This window comes from Protopterus annectens, chromosome 11.part0 (assembly GCF_019279795.1).
Source record: "Protopterus annectens isolate FY-2018-M chromosome 11.part0, PAN1.0, whole genome shotgun sequence".
NCBI lineage: Eukaryota > Metazoa > Chordata > Ceratodontiformes > Protopteridae > Protopterus > Protopterus annectens.
This window is the reverse complement of record NC_056745.1, coordinates 599,623,041-599,644,777: the sequence shown is the minus strand read 5'-3', so window position 1 is coordinate 599,644,777 and position 21,737 is coordinate 599,623,041. Positions and strand designations below refer to the sequence as shown.

General features: G+C 43.6%; 1 protein-coding gene across 1 annotated transcript in view; it reads right to left on the bottom strand.

Moving 5' to 3' along the window:
- LOC122814971 overlaps positions 1–2,934 on the bottom strand; it is a 3,341-nt gene extending 407 nt beyond the window's left edge. The window contains 2 exon segments of the mRNA XM_044087228.1: positions 1–108; positions 111–2,934. The exon segment at positions 1–108 is cut by the window's left edge and continues 407 nt beyond it. Of these exon segments, the coding sequence (XP_043943163.1) occupies positions 1–108; positions 111–2,934 (2,932 nt within the window).
- Positions 2,935–21,737: the final 18,803 nt, after the last annotated feature.

Below are 21,737 nucleotides of genomic sequence, written 5' to 3'. Positions count from 1 at the left end.
GAGACAGGACACCCTGACTCACACCAAATAAAATGGAGTTACAATAATCCAAACATGAAGTTATAAAAGCATGCACTACAATTTCAAGATCACATTTAGATAAAAAAGTTTCACTTTAGCCAAGCGTCTTAACTGATAGAAGGAAGATGCCACGACCCTATTTATATGACTCCTAAAACAGAGATCTTTATCCATTATTACCCCCAAATTAACAACAGAATCCTTCAAATAGGGAGTCAATTCACCATAATCTATCTTATTAGAATTATTATAACGCCTAGAACCGAAAAACACCACTTCTGTCTTTCCTTCATTTAAACTCAAGAAGTTTTCCACCATCCATATCTTAAGCTCACGTAAGCAATCCTGAATCTTTAATAATGATCGACCATCAGACTCATCCAAAGGTATATAAAGTTGACAATCATCAGCATATAGATGAAAGTCAATACCATATTTTCGTAAGATGTCTCCTAGAGGCAGAATATAAATACAAAACAACAAAGGCCCCAGGATTGAACCCTGTGGAACCCCCCAAGGAAGGTGGAAAAAATCAGAAGAAAAACCACTCATCTGTACACATACCATTCTATCAGTAAGGTAAGACCTAAACCAATCTAACGCCAAACCAGTAATTCCTACATAATGTTCAAGACGGTGCAAAAGCACCTCATGATCAACTGTATCAAAAGCAGCCGTTAAATCCAACAGCACTAATAATACAGATTTACCACTATCAGTTGCAAGAAAAATATCATTCATAACTTTCAATAAAGCCGTCTCAGTACTATGTAATGGTTTAAAACCAGATTGAAAATGTTCTAAGAAATTATTTTTATCCAAAAAATCCAACAACTGTCCATAGACACATCTCTCCAACACCTTACTCAAAAAAGGTAACTTGGAGATTGGCCTATAATTAGCCAATACAGACGCATCGAGGCCTGATTTTTTCAACAATGGATGTATAACCCCCCTTTTAAAATCATTGGGCACCACACCAAAAAGTAAACTCATATTGATTATTGACAATACCACTGGTGCCACTATAGGAGATACATCCTTATAAACAAATGATGGTAACACATCATCAGGAGAACCACAAGGCTTAGCCTCATTTATCATTTTAATTAAATCTGGCAAAGATATAGGATTAAAAGTACATAGTTTCTTCAAAACAGGAATCAATGGGCCCTGTAAAGAAACTGTAGGCACAGCCATTCTTAACTTAGCAACCTTATCCATAAAATATTTAAGAAAATCATTACAAATTATAGTTGAAGCCTGAACTGGGAAATAATCCTGAGCATTTAAAACAGAATCAATTACATCATACAAAATCCTAGGATTATGAGAGTTTTTAGAGACAAGGTTAGAATAATACACATTTTTTGCACATTTTACAGTATTCTGATAGACCTTCCAACTTTCCCTCAAAGCAATCAAAAATACAGTAAGCTTATTCTTTTTCCACTGCCTTTCACATCTTCTACAATCTCTCCTTGCAGCTCGAGTAGTATCCGTTACCCACGGATTTCTTACTGAACTCTTCTTTTTCAAACGCAAAGGGGCAATAATATCCAAAATATCCCTACAAGTCTCATTAAAGCAGCTTAAAAATCCATTCAATGTACACCCTTCCGGTATTTGAAACATAACCTCTTTAAATAATAAAGAAAACCTCTCAAGAACATCTTGATTAAAAAAACGTCTGAATCTAACTGACACAGAAAGATTTTCTACACTAGAATACAATTTGACATCAAAAACAATAGGTTTGTGATCAGAAAAAACAGCATCATGTATACAAAGATTTTCCACAGCAAGCCCAGATGATAATACCAAATCCAGCGTGTGCCCACATTCATGAGTGGCCCCATCAACACACTGATTTAAATTAAAACAATTTAACAGATCACAAAAATCTGAAACAAGTGGCTTATCTGGACAGCATACATGAATGTTATAATCCCCAAGTAAAATAATCTGATCATAACATAAAACATACTCAGACAAAAATTCAGAAAATTCAGATATAAAAACCTTATTATAACTAGGAGGCCTATAAACCACTACACAAAGAAGTGGGCTTAAATAACCTAGCTCAAACAAACATACTTCAAAGCTGCTGTAAGTAGTTACAGGATGCAGTTGTTTTAATAACAAATTTGTTTTACAAATAACTGCGAACCCACCACCACGTTTTAAAATTCTAGGCACACTAATCAACATACAGTCCACTGGCACCAGTTCATTTAAAGCGCTCCATTCCCCAGGTGAAATCCAAGTCTCAGTTATGCAGAGCAAATCCAAAGTATGTTGCATAAAAAATTCTTTTAAGACAAATGTCTTATTAGCCACTGACCTGGCATTCACCAATCCACACTTTAAAGTTGACACAGCTCCTACAGTAGACAGTGCCTTAACTACCGGTTTCAGGTTCTTGAAATTAACTCCTCTCACACAGCAGCGATGATACCGTGGAAAGCAGACACAATCCCCCATCGAAAAACCAGCAACAGGGATACTCCATGAAGCCATAGCGTTCCACATCTGCCCAGACACAAGAGACCCAGGAAGCAGCCTTTGCCTAACTCCCAGAACGCCAGAGAAGGAAGCCACCAACGGTTTCAACTTGGCTAACCGTCCTCCACGGCAGCCCCGCTTCCTACGCTTCCTCAACCTCCCACCAACAAGATACAGCGGCGGGAAGGTAAAAAAAGACTCTGGTAATGGGTCTAAAACAAGGTGAGACACGGTCCGAAAAACGCTTCCTCCAGACGGCAGCAAACCTGCAGCAACACCGATATTAACCAGCGAACATCGATCATATGTAGTTTTTGGATCCACACACTGCCAAATACACACAAATAGCAGCAAACACATGAAAACTTGCAGAGCTCTCGAGCGGCGAGCCGAACACACTGGCGCCATCTTCAAAAGTTATAGCATAGTACTGTAGTAATATTTCAGACATACTGGTAACCCAAGTGAACAGTACAGTATAAGGACTGTGTGAACAAAAACATCTCAACATGTTTGCCACATACACACTACCCCTACATATACTGTTACAATTCACAGTGTAGTATGACTCCTGACCATGGTATGGGACATTTCTCAGTCTGCCCCTACAAAAAGATACAGTTGATAGACCATCAGAAACTAGAGCGGCATGCACAGGCAGATAGAAAAGGAGCCATAATGCATACATCTACCCCCTCCCTACACAGGACAAATAACACTGATACACTACACTGCTACACAATCCTGAAACTCTGTCAGCAATCGCCATAAAGGCACAGACCTCTAAGCTGTTCAGAGTCCCACAGACTGTCCATGCTTTTTCCTCATATATAAGGCCTCTTACACATAACATATCTGGCAGTCTGATACATCACTGGAATGGTATCAGGAATGAAGGCACTAAATAATGATATACCTTACATATCACCCTCTTACTGCATGACATCTGGATAAAGCCTGACATACTTGGGGACAAAGGCCCAAAACAGGTGCATATGTGAAATATTGCTGTTATAAACTGAGACAGTTGCTGGTGTAACAAGGTTTGTTGTAACAAATAATTCTGAGGGATATGAAGTCAGAAATAACTGGATAATACCATTTACTGACTGCAATCCCCACAGTATGCTATTGATTTTACAGAGACAAATAATGTCTGATGAACACACCAAACATGAGAGTCCAACATCTGGCCATTCTAAGTATAGTCTTACAGTTGGAAGTTATGTCAACCACATGACACTGTCAGACATAAAACAATGCAGAAAAGCCATGTCCATACAAACCCGTTAAACTAGCATTAATGCAACTGTATGACAGCAATACTTACATTCTGTCCTTATGTCTGGAACATCCTCCCCCAGTTTGTTTGGCTGTCTCCACAGTTTTCATTGTAAGAGGTATTTCCAACTACCCTCTGTGATGCTGTTGTTCACACACCTCCATGATGTCCCCCTCACAGGCAAGGGAAAGGGGCAACACCCACATGAAGTACTTAATTATAGGAGTGTGTTGCCATGCCATAAGCTATAGGAATAACATGCTGTTCTGCATGCAATTAGCAAATGGGGGACACCAAATGGTGCATGGGCCATCAGCTGCTCATGAGCATTACCTACAAAAGGCAAGCTGCTGCCTGTGCAAAACAGATGTATACCCTACATCTGGGAGAGAGAGAGAGACACACACACACACAGACCAAGAAACCAAGCTACACATAATGGAATAAAACCAACCATACTTGGAAAAAAAAGTATGTCAAAATAAGTAAGCATGTAATAGAATGCAGTAGGGGGTATGTAATAATGGGAAATTGGAAGTTCAACAAATATGTCTCAGCAAGACTGGTGTACTGATATATTGCTGATCAGAACCTCTGGTATAGTAACTGGGTCTGTCTGCAGTGACAGAGATCACAGATCAGGCCCCTGAGTCACTCCAGGAAAGGATGGCTCACATATGACTACTACTGGAGTAGGTGTTGAACAATACTGACTGTGACACTGCTAGGCCAGCTACTGGAAAGTCATAGATATCTATCTGTTAATTGTGAATACAACTAATACATGTCTGTCACAGAAATGTGAGAGTCCTATACAGGGTATTTGCATAGTGAAATACTGTTGTAGATTTATTTGTTGAACTGCATGTGATATACTGAGCTCATACCATTCAACTGCCCAGTGTTATGCACACTGACCATATGTGTGCCTCATATTTGTAGTCATTTATTCATAGAGTTGCGTTATGTCTAGCAAATCATTGGCAAACTGTGAAGACTGACAGTACATCTCCTTCCCTTTCTTTTGGCTGTTCCCGTTAGGGGTTGCCACAGCGAATCATCTGTCTCCATTTCTTCCTGTCCCCTGCATCTTGCTTTGTCACACCAACCACCTGCATGTCCTCTATCACCACATCCATACACCTTATCTTAGGCCTTCCTCTTTTCCTCTTACCTGGCAGCTTCATCCTTAGCATCTTTTCCCCCAATATACTCAGCATCCCTCCTCAGCACATGTCCAAACCAACATAATCCCGTACTCTCTGGCTTTGTGTTCAAACCATTCAACCTGGGCAGAACCTCAAACATATATATCTGTCCCACCCTCATCACGCCCAGTACAAATTTTAACATCTTTAAGTCTGCCACATCTAGCTCTGACTCCTGCCTTTTTGTCAATGCCACTGTCTCCATCCCATATAACATAGCTGGTCTCATTACCATCTTGTAGACCTTCCCTCTCACTCTTAATGTTACCCGTCTATCACAAATCACTCCTAACAGTCTTCCCCACCCTCCCCATCCTACCTGTACTCTCTTCTTCCCTTCTCCCGCACACGTGTCTTTACTCTGAACTGTTGATCTCAAGTATTTAAACTCATCCACCATTGCAAACTCTACTCCCTGCATCCTCACCATTCCTCTAGCCTTCTTCCCATTCACACATATATTTTGTCATAGTTCTGCTGACCATCATTCCTCCCCTCCTTAGAGCATATCTCCACCTCTCCAGGGTCTCATCAACCTGTTCCCTACTCTCACTACAGATCACAATGTCATCTGCAAACATCATAGTGAATGGGGGCTCCTGTCTGATCTTGTCTGTCAATCTGTCCATCACCACTGCAAATAAGAAAGGGCTCAGAGCTGAACCCTGATGTAATCCCACCTCCACCATAAATGCACCTGTCACTCCCACTCAGAACTCACTGCTGTCACACTACCCCTGTACATATCCTGTAGCACTCTTACAGATTCCTCTGCCACTCCTGACTTCCTCATACAATACCACAACTCCTCTCTATGCACCCTGTCATATGTTTTCTCTAAGTCCACAAAGACACAATGCAACTCCTTCTGACCTTCTCCGTACTTCTCCATCAACACTCTCAGAGCAAGCATCACATCTGTACTGCTCTTTAATGGGATGAAACCATACTGCTGATCACTAATCCTCACCCCCTTCTTAACCTAGCTTTCACTACTCTTTCCCATATGTTCATGCTGTGACTGATCTTGTTTTCCCTCTATAGTTACTACAGCTCCACACATCATCCTTATTACTATAATCAGTAACCAAACACTTTTTCTCCACCCCTCATGCATCCTCTCACTTTCCAAGATTACATTGGACAATCTTGTTAAAAAGACCAATGCCATTTCTCCTAAACACCTCCATACTTCCACAGGTATGTCATCTGGACCAACAGCATTTCCATTCTTACTCCTCTTCATAGCTATCCTTACTTCCTCCTTGTTAATCTGTTGCACTTCCTGATTCACCATACCCACATCATCCAACCTACTCTCTCTCCCATTCTCTTCATTCAACAATTCCCTCAAAGTACTCTTTCCATCTGCTCAACACACTCTCCTCACTTTTGAGTACATTTCCCTCATTATCCTTCATCACCCTTATCTGCTGCACATCCTTCGTAGTTTGGTCCCTTTGTCTAGCCAATTGGTACAGGTCCTATTCTCCATCCTTAGTGTCCAACCTTTCATACAACCCTTCATGCACCTCATCCTTAGCCTTTGCCACCTCTCTATTTGCCATGCACATCATCTGCTTATACTCCTGTTTACTTGCTTCATCTCTCTGACAATCCCATTTCTTTCTAGCCAATCTCTTTCTCTGTATACTTCCCTGTACTTCCTCATTCTACCATCAGGTCCCCTTGTCCTTCTTCCTCTGTCCAGATGTCACACCAAGCATATTTCTAGTCATCTCCCTTACTAGATGTGCTGTAGTTAACCAGATATTTGGTAACTCTTCACTGCCACCCACTGCCTGTCTTAAATCTTCTCTGAACTCAACCTTACAATCACCCTTTTTCAGTTTCCATCATTTGATCCTGGGTGCTGCCGTCACACACTTCCTCCCCTTCTTGATCACCAACTTCATCACACAAACCAACATTCCATGCTGCCTAACTACACTTTCCCCTGTCACCAATTTACAGTCTCCAATCTCCTTCAAACAGGCCCTCCTGCACAGAAGATAATCCACCTGTGAGCATCTTCCTCCACTCTTGCATGTCGCCCTATGCTCCTCTGTCTTGCTAAAGTATGTAGTCACCACAGCCATGTCCATCCTTTTTGGAAACTAAAACACCATTTCACCTTCTGCATTCCTTTGCTTAACACCATACCTCCCATAACTTTCGCATCCCCTCTGTTCCCTTCACCAATATGCCCATTGAAATCTGCTCCAATCACCACTCTCTCACCTTTGGGTACAGTCATCACCACTTCATCCAACTCACTCCAAGATTTTTCTGTCCCATCCATTGCACACGCACGTAGCGGACCATATGCACTAACAACAGTCATCATTACACCATCATTGTCCAGCTTCATTAACATCTCTCTATCCGACACTCTTTTCACCTCCAAAAACACCCTTGCCATACTGTTCCTTCTGGATAACCCCTACACCATTTATCCTTGCATCCACACCATTATAAAATTATTTGGACCCGACTTCGATATATGTAGCCTTACCCCCCTTCCATCTGGTCTCTTGCACACACAATGTATCAACCTTCCTTCTGTCCATCATATCAGCTAGCTATGTCCCCATACCAGTCATACCACCAACATTAAAAGTTCCTACCCTCACTAACACATTCCTAGCCTTTCTCCTCTCTTCCTGCCATATGAGCATAGGACATCATCCAGGGTATGTCTGTGAATACAAAGGCTAATGTGCTATCAAATGACTTAAGTGTGTTACAGCAATATTACGAAAGTGTCACTAATTTTGCCCCATCACCCCCCTTGTATGTGTGGCATCCTCCAGAAGTCTTGCTCTAACAGGTTGACAGGACTGACTGAACAGCAAGGGTGTGACTACAGTGTGCCATACTAACATAGAACAGAAATGTATATCAGGTATTACCTGTGCACATCTATGTATGAGTAGGTATACCTGGCTGCCTCATAACACCAGACTTGGGATGCAAAATGTCAGGTAAATAAGCTGTACATGTTGTACACGTGTGTACTCTCAGTTTTTGTGCATCCAACAGAGCTAGATTTCTACAGCTGCTGGTTGTTACATTGCCCTGACACAGACATGGGTACTAGAATAAGCATGATTATCAGGTTAAAATTTCAGAGGTGTCCAACTGTGTTATGACCTTGTGTCCATGCCTACTACAAACAGCCATATGACCACTGACATAGCTGTATGGACTCAGCAATACCCTACCTGTAAAACCTGTCTCCACCAAAGTTGAGTAATCCCCTTTGCTGGACAGCAGCAATACACAAACCACATAATTAGTCACTATATCGGCTGTACAGGTCAGAGTAGGAGCAGGCACCAACTTGGCAATGAGTCAACCTTTGTCTGAATGAGCATATAAGGTCACAGGTGCATTACTGTAAGGCTAACTATGAGTACAACTTGAACACATCCACCAAGGGCAATCACAAGGCAGTCTTCACATATGTCTGCAATCTCAGAGGCAACAACCCAACCTACCCTGTAATGGTGGTCAATCACACCACATACACACAGTATAGCTATAGCCAACCTGCTGCAGACAGTTTAAGGGCAAACATCACCCCCTCCGGTCACCATCACTGTAAGTGGATATGCACAGCACCTGCACCCCTCCTCTCATCATCAGGGAGCAGGTGCATACTGCCTGATCAAAATCAACAAAAGCAAGTCTCCATGGGACCCGAGAACATTCCTGTCTGCATCCTAAATGAACTCAGCATATGCTTCCAGCTCCATTACACACTGTATGCAAGCAAAGCCTGTGCACCCATGACATCCCATCTGCAAGGAAGATGGCCACTGTCATCCCTCTACCCAAATGTGAAAGAAGAATGGTGGTTTATGTAATGTACTGGCCCTCATTGGGAGAACAAGACACATCAGGACCAAGAGTGCAATGCAGGTTCATACTGTGCTGATAGATAACAGGGGTATGATGTGGTTGTAAGTGGTGGCTAATGATAGGCAATTCTGATATGCTGGCTCTGTAAATAACTCTGGGCAATGTCTGAGGTCCTGTGATGTTTTTCCCTGTTTATGTCTTCCAGGTGCCATGCAGCGTCAGCCAGCATACGCTGCAGCAGAAAATGCAGCCATTACTGACACAATAATACAGCACCATACAGTGCTGTTCAGCCAGAGCCGACAAAATCTGCGGGAGCATACTGCATGTGGGATGACCTTCTCCACAGAGTGATCATCTTGGGCCACCATGGCCACACATGTGATCTGTGCAACTGACCTGATACGTCGTGCCCGGCAAAGGGCTGCTGCAGTGGCCAGGGACTGTTCCACCACAGGTGGCAGTCCTGCTACGCAGACCCCATTTACACCAGTGGAGAAGCTCCTTACCATCCTTGGGGCAGCCCTCACACAACAACAAACACATGAAACACCAGTCGTGAAGGTGAGTGGCACCCAGTCAACAGGAGAGGAGCATCCAGGTAAGGCCACAGTGCACATCAATTTAATCATGTAGCAGTCATACTGTCTTCAATAGAGTATCTAGATGCATATGTCAGTTCAAACTGCATATGTGGGTGGGGTTTAGTAATGCACACAAGTGCACATCTATGGCAAGTGACAGCAAATTGTGTACTATAATAGCTTGTATTGTACCTGTGCAGACACGTAGCATTCATCTTGTACCAATGCCAAATGTGAGTCTGCTGACATTACCTCTCCTCCACAACTACACAGGAACCACTAGTCTGCATGTGGGACAGCAGCCTGAAGCCAGTGAGTATGGGATTTTCCTTTTATGGCTCACCAGTACTCCAGGAATTTTAAGGTCATGCATGTGACCATGCAGACAACTGTTGCTCTCAGCTATTTTGCAATATCTGCATGTTCACTTGTGGTGGGGTTAACTGCATTGCATCACAGTGGTCATCACAGGGGCCTACTTGCAGGAGATGTCACATATCTGTAGCATACCCCACAATAGGTCATTGCAGGAAATCAGGACAAAGACTGAAAAAAATGGGGGACCAAGGCCCAAAACTAGGGACATATTTTATAAATTAGTGTTATACAGTGCATATAAATGATGTACACATACCTGTTAGAATGCCAGGTATTTGTGAAATACAAAAAGGAGAGCACAATAACACATTTCTGAACCCTTCCAACCTTTCATGTGACCTATAACCTGTACAATCCAATCCAACAAATCTGTTAGAGGAACAATTATGACACAAAAAACTTGCAAGAAGCTAGATGCATACATGTTCACAGGCTGAAGCTAATAATGTGGTGAAGCAGCTTTTGATATTATTACAGCTTTACGTCTTCTTGGGTACACACTTGCCATCAATTACAGAGACTCTTTGATTAACAGCAAATAATGATCAGCTGTCCTACCAGGATCATCCTAAATTTACTCAGTTGCCTGCTACCGCAACAGCCATAGTTTGCATACAGCTTACGAAGCAGCAAAGGGATCTCATTTGTGAAAGGTATCAGCACAGAGAAGGCTATGCACACATTTCCACAGCATTGCCTATACCATGGAACACAGTGAAGACAGTCATCACATGGTGGTGGAAATATGGGCAACAGTGACATTGCAAAGAACTGGACATCCCTTCAAATGTGTGGAAAATACAAGTCCCAAACTGGTCAGGCAGGCTGCCAGGAGATTTACAGCAACACTACAGGAGTTGCAGGAATCACTGGCAAGTACCAGTTGTGTACTACATGTGATGACAATCTCCAATATTCTCCACATGTCTGGCCTATGGGGTAGGTTTGCAAGATGGAAGACTTCTCACACACAGAGCAACATCCATGTCATAGGTTCATAGATTCATAAGTTGGTACTAGGCTATCAGCCCTAGGGCCTATACAAGCCTAGCCATAACAATTCCCTGGCTATTTCTTCCCACACTATTTACTTCCCTGGACCCCTGTCTAGCAGGGCGACTGACGTGACCCTGGGGTGAATTTCCTTTCTCCCATCCAATCATCAAGGTTCCTTTTGAAGAGGGCCAAAGAGGCACTCTGCTTGACAAGTATAGGCAATCTATTCCAGAGTATGGAGAGTCTCTGGGTCAGGAACCTATCCCTCCAGCATGTTTTGTTTATTGTGATGACAAGGTTTAGATCCCTGGAGCTTGTGGCTCTGAGGGATTGGGATTTCTTTAAGTGTAGCATGTCCAACAGCTCTGGGTTTGACATGGCCTTGTATGTTAAGCAGAGATCGCCTCTGAGTAGACAATATGCAACAGAGTATAGCTGGAGTTTTTTAAGGTGGTCAGTGTAGGGCATCTGCTTTAGGCCTGTGATTCTTTTAGTGAGGTATTTCTGTGGCCTTTCTAGTTGTTGCAGATGTCTTGAGAGGTACATACCAAATGGGGCGTTGTATTCTATAATGGGTCTAATGAGGGATGAGTACAGTGGGACAATGACCTCCTTTTTTCTGGATGAAAAGCCCTTAGTGATGAGGTGTGCCACATAGAAGGATTTCCTGACTGTTGTGGCGATGTGGTTATCGAAGGTGAGGCCACTGTCCACCTGTGTCCCTAAGTCTCTTATCACACTTTAAGTGTTTAGTGTACTGCCACCTATATGGTAATTCACAGATACATGTTTTTTCCCAAAGGGGATAACTATACATTTCTTGGCATTGAGCTTGAGCCCATGGCTCTGGCACCAAGCATCTGTTTCTGTAAGGCCCTTTTCTAGAGTATCCACATCATTTGGGGATTCAATAATGGCTTCCAGTTTGCAGTCATCTGCGAACTTTGTTAGCCAGAGTCCCTTAGTGTTGGCCTGTACTTCAGGTAGATTTCTCAAGAAAAATACATCAGGTCCCCCAACAGCATGTGGGGAAATGTGTTATGGTATAATGAGAACAAGGATGCACTTTTTGGCCACAATATCAAAAGACCTGTTTGGCACAAGAACAACACTGTACATCACCAAAGGAATACCATCCCCATGGTGAAGCATGGTGATGGCAGTGTTCTGCTTTGGGATTGCTGTTCATATGCCAGATGTGGGCCTTTAGCCATGGTGGATGGAATTAGGAACAGTTCAATATACCAGTCCCTTTTGGCCCAAAATCATTATGTGTCTGTTAGAAAGCTGTGGATGGAGAGGACTTACACTTTTCCACACAGCACTGATACATGCCATACATCAAAATCCATAAAAGAATGTCTTCAACAGAAGACAAGTAATGTTTTGGAAGGGCCTAGCCACAGTCCACACATACATCCAACAGAAAATCTCTGGGGTGCCCTGAAGAGGCCTGTGCAGTAGTGATGCCCTTGCAATTTGACAGAATTGGAGGGCTTCTGCAAGAGAGAGTGTACAAATAGTGTTAAGTCAAGATGTGCCATGCTGATACATACCTTCCCAAGAGGACTGACTGCTGTTATGAAATCAAAAGGTGCTTTAATAAAGTATTAGTTTAAGGGTGTGCACAGTCATGCAACCAGCCTATTGTACCTATTTCAACTTCTACATGTTACCCCTAACTGATGTGCTTGGTCTTCAATTGGATTGCACAGGTTACAGGTCACATTAAAGTTGGGAAATGTTATCACATAATTTCTGTGGTCTGATGTTATATATCAGACAAACCTGGAATGTTAACAGGGGGATCTACACATACAATTTCCACTGTAAGCTTAGAAGGGTGTTAGTGTAACTGGTTCTGTTGCAACATACCCATACTGCAGTGAGACTCAAAATATGTCACAAAATAGTGACACTAGTCCTCATATCATCCTAGTAATGTGTCAGAGAAATATAGGATTTATGATGAACAGACCAGAAATATGGGTCACACATGTAGAAATTCAGTGACACTCTTCACAGTTGACAGGTATGTTCTGTGGGAGTTGCCATTGTGCTATACAGGTGAACAGCAATTATGTGTACATGGGTGCAGTGTGTGCTTGTGTTACATGAAGGCCCATCACCTACCAACACTATTCACATATCACAGAGGTGTATATAAGTTGTAACAGGGAGTGGAAAGGGCTGCACTGCATGATGTTGAGGGCCTCTCCAGGGTGTGTATGTAGTGGTCTGACTGTGTTGTGAATGTCATCAGTTGGGTATTGTGAGTTCTGTGTAATGCCTGTCTGCCACCTCACCTGTATATGTGTGTGTGTGTGTGTGTGTGTGTGTGTGTGTGTGTGTGTGTGTGTGTGTGTGTGTGTGTGTGTGTGTGTGTGTTTGAAAGCATGCATGTGTGTGCATGTGTGTACATGTATTTGCATGTGTAACAGCAAACGGTATAATGCAGGTATTAATTTACATATGTTGTCTTTCCCCCACAGGTGGTCATGGTGGTCGCAGTCCCACACACTCAGTATCTGATGTCAGTGTCTCTGCAGACTCTGGCAATGATGATGGTTATATTCAGGCATAGGTGGTGTCATCAGGGGCTGAATCTGTGCCACTGGTTGGCATCCCAGACTCATCCATAATGTCCCCTGCACACAGTCACAGTGTTCAAACATGCCCCATCCCCACCAGCCTCAGATGATGGACAGTTTGCAGGTGGTGGCATGGAACAGCTAGTGTGGTGACTATGGTAGGTGTGAGTGTAGACACTCTCCATAGCCAGAGTGCAGGTGAGGTCCCACACAGGTGGATGGACAGGGGTGCTCACAGTAGGACCCCTGTCCCACACAGGTGGATGGACAGGGGTGCTCACAGTAGGACTGCTGCTCATCAAGCTGCTGTTGCAAGTGCCACAGCAGGTGTCACCAGATTCATGTTTTGGGCTGTCATGGATGCACAGGCATGTAGTGAGTGCAACATTAGACAAATATTCAGGGTGGTGCATGCAACTCTTCCTGGTTTATGTGGCGACATACGTGACCTTGTTGAGGCCACATGCCAAAATGCTGAGGTCATGACTAGATGGTGGGGTGAGACCTTGGCAATCCTCTACCGTGGCATGTCTATACTACAGCATTTGGTGGGAGATGGGCACTAGCCACATGGACTTAGGTCAGCACCAACATCAACTGAGAGTCTATGGGTCAATGCACCTTCACACTCACATGGTGACAATGAAACTGGCACTACTGAATGGGGGTTGTTGTCCACATTACAATGGAGCAGGTCATGGGCACGTGGTCCTGGCCAGTCCCATCATGGTTACGAATCCAGCAAACAACAATTATCATCAGGAAGCAGTACTGCATCTGGCTTTGAGCCTGGTGGTGCCAGTGAGACCACTAACTGGAACAGTTCATGTGTTCTTGGCAAGAGACAGTGAACTACACACTCTGCCATGTACGGTCTACAGCTGTGCAACATTCCCCTGTGTAGGGCAGCCACATGGTGTGACTGTGTGCATACATAAACACACACATCTGTATCACAGGCAACTCACCTCCAGACACACACAGCACCTCTGCACAGGCCATCTATAGGACGCCCCTCCAAACACACACACATGGATGCCAACCATATGGCCCAGCCTAGGCCTCTGGAAAACCCACACCACACCCTGTGCGTATGATGATACCTGTGCCACATACCTGTCATCCATACCATCAATGCAGGGGTTTGATGTACAGGGTGAATATAGTACAGTGTAGCTATGTAATACTGTTTAAGGTGCTATCTGCTTGCATTTGTTATGGATACACATAAAGGTGTATGTACCTTATTAGCCATGATGCATTATTGCTGTTAGTACCACTGACTAAATGTAGTCTGACATGCTGTATTCTGTTTTGTGTTCCAAGTGTCTGTGTGTCTGCAGGCTGTGGCCCTGCAGACATTATCAACGTGGAGTATGGCAGAGTGGAAATACACTGACCATTTCATAACTATGACACAGCTTTATATGTACATTTACCAGGTGTGTATGCATGCAACAGTTTGTGATGGACACTGTTGTCAGACAGTGTGACCTGGCATACATACCCCTTGTCACAGTCAGGCAGCCTTCAGACATGTCACCTCAGTGTTGTGTAGTACCACAGGCTCATACATGTGGAACAGGTTATTGGAGTACTGTCAGTAGGTCCATCACCAGATTAGCCATTATATTGACCGCAACAGATTCATGTGTCAGCACCTGTTGCCCCTGCCATTTCTTTCCCATACACTCAACCCTGATGCAGTTGATGAGGGCATGCATGGTACTGTGTATGACAGGTTTGTGGTATGTATTCCTGAGTTTACAGGGTGGAACAGGAAGACAAAATGGTATATCCTTTGCATACACACAGTGAAGATTGACAGGGGATGTTCATACAGTAACACAAACACAGTTGGTAATGGCCAGATTCATAAACCTAAATATCCACTTTAATGTACTATAGTGCTATATACACATGACATGCCCCATATAGATTATATGCGTGGAACATAACCCACTACCTCTTACAACACATAATGTTGTGAATGCCTTAATGGATGCTGAGATACCCACCAGGAATAACACCTGGAGTCATCTGTTGCTCCTATAAGCCTGGACAAGTGATAAGGTAACAGACTTATCAGCATGATGTTTCAGTCAGGTATGATATCTGATGCTGGCATGTGTGTCAGTACACTAACTGTGAGCTATTTGGCAACAATATCACATACATGGCCAGTATTAGGGGACACAGATGACATATGGGCTGCAAACATCCAGATATTCTGTACACATCTGTACAGATGACTGGAATGGCCTGTACGATGGTTTAACATGCTGCATGTGAGGCAGATGCCATTAACATGTTATATAAAGTAATGTCATCGGGAGATGGTAAACAGGCATGGAAGGCACACACATCAAAATGGTATAACCCACACCCGATATGATTCTCACCCCAAACACACACAGTTGCCAGTATTGATATAAACCCACCTACCTATCTAGTTATTTCTACTATAGCGTTTCGCAGTTATTAGATGCACCACAAGCTTATATGGATTCACCTTGTCCCAAGGTACTTCTAAGGTGAATGACATCAGCAGGCCTTGCAAAGTAGGGTGAGGGGAATTGTACAGGGTGTTACATGACTTAAAATGGTATAACCCATACAGGATATGATTCTCAACCCAAACACACACATGCACACACACACACACACACACACACACACACACACAGTTGCCAATATTGAGATTTCAACCCCTACCTATGTAGTTATTTCTACTATAGTGTTATGCAATTATCAGACATGCCACAGAGCTTATATGAATTCAGCTTGTCCCAAAATACTTCTAAGGTGAATGACATCAGCAGGCCTTGTAAAGCAGGATGATTGGAAGTGTACAGGATGGTACACAACTCAAAATGTTATAACCCACACAGGATATGATTCTCAACCCAAACACACACACACACACACACACACACACACACACACACACACACACACACACACACACACACACACACACACACACACAGTTGCCAGTTTTGAGATTAGAACCCCTACTTATCTAGTTATTTCTACTATAGTGTGATGCACTTATCAGAGATGCCACGGAGCTTATATGAATTCACCTTGTCCCAAGGTACTTCTAAGGTGAATGACATAAGCAGACCTTGTAAAGTAAGGTGATGGGAAGTGTACAGGGTGATACACAAATCAAAATGGTACAACCCACACAGTATATGATTCTCACACACAAACACACTTACTTGCCAGTATTAAGATTGGAACCCCTGCCTATCTAATGATTTGTACTACAGTGTTACACAGTTATTGAACGTGCTACAGAGTTTACTGGGCTGACAACTGGCCAAAGGTGCTGATACGGGGAATGACATCAGCAAGACTGAAAAAGTAGGGCATTGGGTGGGAAACATATCAAAATGCTTCTTCTTACAAACATATACACTTCCACACACACTTATACACACACACACACATTTGCCAGATCTGAGATTAGAACCTCTGCCTACCTAGTGATTTGTACTATAGTGTTATGCAGTTATTGCACATGCTACAGAGCTTACTGGGCTGACAACTGGCCAAAGGTGCTAATAAGAGGAATGACATCAGCAGGACTGGGTGGGAAACTTATCAAAATACTTCTTCTTACAAACATACACACACACTTATACACCCACACATACATTTGTCGGACCTGAAATTAGAACCCCTGCCTATCTAGTGATTTTTATTGTAGTGTTATGCAGTTATCACATGCTCTACAGAGATGACAACTGAACAAAGGTGCTGATAAAGGGAATGTTATCAGCAGGACTGATAAAGTGGGGCATTGGGAAGTTTTGTTGGTGAGAATGGCCTAAAACTGTTTCACCTACAAACACTCCCTCACACAAATGTCACACACATTTGCCATTATTGAGATTAGATCCCCTACATATCTGGTTATTTGCACTATAGTGTTACACAGTTATCACACACGCGACAGAGCTTATAGAGGTGATAGGTGCCCAGTCGTACTATTAAGGTGAATGACAGCAGCAGATCTTGTGAAGTAGGGCAATGTGAAGTCTACTGAGTGGGAACAGTCTTCTAATACTTAGACCTACGGACACACACACAGACACACACACACACACACACACACACACACACACACACACACACACACACGCAGCTGATCTGATATTATAAACCCAACCTCAGTACTGTTGCACAATGGGGCTCACCTTTTATGCTGACATGTGCAACTGTTTGCAACTGGTATGCCACTGTCCACAGCAGGACATCACTGTATGCCATTCAGGGTATCCATGTGTGTGACTCACTCTGTCTGTGTCCCCCTGTGTCTTTCTCTCTATCACTTTCTGTCTCTCACTTCCCCACATCTATGTGTCTGTGTGCTTGTCATATATTATCTGTTGCCCATATATATGCATGTGTGTATCTCACACAACAGATGCAGATATATCACATATGGGCCTCCTACAGTTAGCTGAGGTTAATCCTGTCTGATGAGTGTGTGTGTGTGTGTGGGGGGGGGCAGATGAGGTGTACACAGCTGTCTGCATGCACAGACATATATACACAATACAGTCATACATTCTGATGTGGGTTCCAACATGTCCCGTGATTCTCTAAGTGTAGGAGCATGCCCAGTGTGACCTTCGATAGTTTGAGTGGGACTCCATTCCAGAGATAGGTATACTCCAGTCCAGGGTTTTGTGTGCTACAGCCATACCTCTCAGGAGTGCATAGAACTTTCCTCATGGTACTGGGTTTGTTTAGCAGACATTTTCGGACATATCTGTAGTCTGACACTGCAATGTATTGTGCCGTTACCTAGTGCCAGACATCCTCAGATCATCACAGTGCTTTACCAGAGAAAAACTAGTTGTATGATGCATATACCAATATTATGAGGGCAGCTATGTACATTCTTTCCCAACAAGGCCATTTGTGAGGTGTGGCTACAGCCAGTTGAGTAATGATGTGCTGTGTAAACAGTACAGCAACCTTGTAATATACTGGGTGGGGATCTCCTGATTGTGTGGTATCTTTCTAACCTGAGATGTCATAACTATGTGTAGAAATAACCTCCCCCCTGTGCATTGTTTGGCAGGTTGTCCAGGTGTTTGGCTAGAGGTTTCATCCAGTCTACATAAACTTGTGTTTTTATGGCAAGTTAGTTACATATAATTGAAGAGTGATGTTACAAAAAATGACAGACATTATTGTTTCAGAGTACATAACCTTCAGACAGTTCCTGCTACTGCAAACCTCTCACCCTACCAACTTTCTCAGTATGTAAGGGCGATATTTACAACACAAGCTTACCATTGTGCCTTTGTTCCACTTTTATTTCTGCTCTTGTCCAGACATCTTGCTGTCAGAGGTTGGGAGTTATGGGTGTGGGTAGAGAGTGCATTTTACTGTACAGGCATGTCCATTATATGTAAAAGCAAATATAAGAAAAAAGGATTATTAAGAATAACAAATGGCAGCAGTGCTAAAAAGCACTTATATTCACAAAATACTTGGCATCTCAGCTACATATCCTTCAAGATGTCCATTATATGTGTAGTATATTCCACATAGCACTGTGACTTCCAGGTATGACAGTGGCAGAGCAGTGGGTGTCACTGACATGCATAGTTGGCACTGCAGTTATCTTCACATGGCCCTGTCAAAGGCAGCACTGTACCTAGGGTACTACGAGATGATTGCCAGGAGAACATGATGGCCATATCCTGACAGTATTAACCACATATACACATACCTCATTCACCCCTGCATATTGTGGACAGGTAGCATATTTTTCTGTGTATTGGTACAGCCCTGCCAATGTGTGCTATGCTGCTATTTCCTTGCAAACATACACGTTGTTGCATTTCTGTGGATATATGAGGGAGCACACCTGTCAACTGTACACATTTGCACAGTCTGTGCTGATATTTGCTTTACATTTTTGATCCATTTACCATGCTGTTGTACCCTGTCTTGGGGACTAGAGGCATATCAGAAAAGAGCATAGTTCAGATTGCAATGGCATACATTTGAGTTTCAGACTTCTTACCCTTCATAGCCTTACTGCAACTGTGAGTCCTGCTGTGCTATCACTGTGTGAGTCTGTAGGCAGGTAATTCAACATTGACACCATGTGTGTGCCTTTACCAGATATTTCTCTCTGGTTTTCTACAGCTGACTTGCTGTGTGGGTGTGAGGGTTGGGTATAGAACCCCCAGACTGACATCCTTGCCTGCGACCTATGACCCCAAATGAGTTGTCCCCACACATATACTGCAGTGCAATTTGCCACCTTGGGTACTACTGCATAATGTGTGGAGGCCAAATTTGGCCAGACATTTCCTGGTGTCCCACATAGCTGCCAGTTGTGGGCTGCTATCCCAGTAGGCCACCCAGTTCCCTTGCATGCATGCAGCATTACCATAGATATGCTAGCAAAACATAACAATCCATTAATTTATTGTTAAAAAGACTGGCTTACCTTGTGCCTGCTGCAGTTGTGAGGAGGGTGCTTGAGGGCCGCCTATGTTGGATGCACACAGTACACTGCCTATACATGGTAGGTTACAGGTAATGTGATGTGTGTGTCATCCATTTTACTGTGTGCGCGAGTCAGGGAGAGGTGTCAGTCCCTGGGGTCCCTACAGTGTCGGTGTGTGCTATGCATTGCCTCTTTGCCAGGGCCCGAGCATAGTGGGCATGTCTCCATCTGCCTACAGGAGCAGGCTCAGGGGACATCTATTTCTGAGCCCCTCTGTGCCCATGTGGACCTTGGCAATGATGGTGGGCTGTGTGGCCCTTCCCCATTCTGTTCCTGCTGCAGCTGTTTCCGCAGGATCATATTATTAGCATGGCACATACTATGAACATGCATGCACATGTGGCTGGAGAGTACTGCAAGGCACCACCAGATATGTCAAGGCAGTGGAACCGTGACTTGAACATCCTAAACATATGCTCAATAATGATCCTGGTTTGTGTGTGGGCTTCATTATGGCGTTCTTGTGTGGGTGTGTGTGCATTTTTGATGGGTGTCATTATCCATGGCTCCTGTGCATAGCCAGCATCCCCCATCAAATGGCCATACAGGATACCCCCACTGGAAAATGCCTGGTACAGCTGTGATGAATGCCAGATGTAGAAGTCATAATATTTTCCAGGGCTGCCAGCACACCCATTCATGATAATGCCCTGGGTATTGCACAAGACCTGTCAGTTGATGGAGGGGAAGCCCTTGCAGTTTATGTAAACCCTACCCTGTTCACTGGGTGGTGCTTTGATGTGGATGTGCATGAAGTCTATGGCACCCAGTACCTGTGGGTATTCTGCTACTTGGTGGAAAAGACGCATATTGCTGCTCCTCTCCTCACAGGTGTTGGGGAAGTAAATGTGCTCACTGGCATGTGGTAGCATGGCATCCAGGAACTGGTGGAGTACCCTGGATGCAGATGCCTGTGAGACCCCCATGGATGTCCCCAGTAGGTCTTTGGAAAATATCTGTAGCTAGAATTCTTAAGGCTACACATACCTTGGTATCCACTGGGATGGGTTCCCCTCTGTTGGCTCTAGGTCTGAGTTGAGGCCAGCACAGCTCGGTAATTTCCTGGGGTATGTCTCTGTCCACCCTGTAGCACTCTACTATCTCCAGATCATGTAGCCCTTGGTATGATACCCTGGGTCTGAACACTCTTCTCCTCCTCCTCAATCTGTGGTGGTTGTTAGTATTATCCTCCTATCCACCCTCAGCCTCTAGCACATACTGGTGGATCAAAGCAATGGCAGCCCTTAACATTTTTCCAGTTAAAATTCCCCTGATTGTGTACACCAATGGTGCAGAGTTTGTGGGATAAACCAGACTGTAAGGTGTTTCCATAGTTTATACTGTTGTGCTGCAGATGCTGCCTGTATGAATGGCTGACTATGATGCATTCCACCTGCTAGCTATGTAATTTTTTTGATTGCTTTTATTCTGCTATTTTCCTTTTTTTTCCATCTTTTCTCTTCCCATTTCCTCCCCTTTTAAGCTCCAAGGCGTGCAGTGAAAACCCAGTGCCCAAATGTAAACAGTCCTGCTATTTCTGGGGTTTTCTTTTTAGACTGGGTGCATGCCATGCAAACCCATTTAGCTAATGTAAACACAAAGAAATGGCCCTCCCTGGATGTGAACACGCTCTTCATTTTATGGAATAAGTCAATACAGCCTCAGACACACCCCCTTGCTTAGCTGTGCTTAGCTAAGCTATTCTGTGCCCCATAGGGCTCCAATGTGCTTACACCATGCCTGACAAACACCCTTTTCATGTCT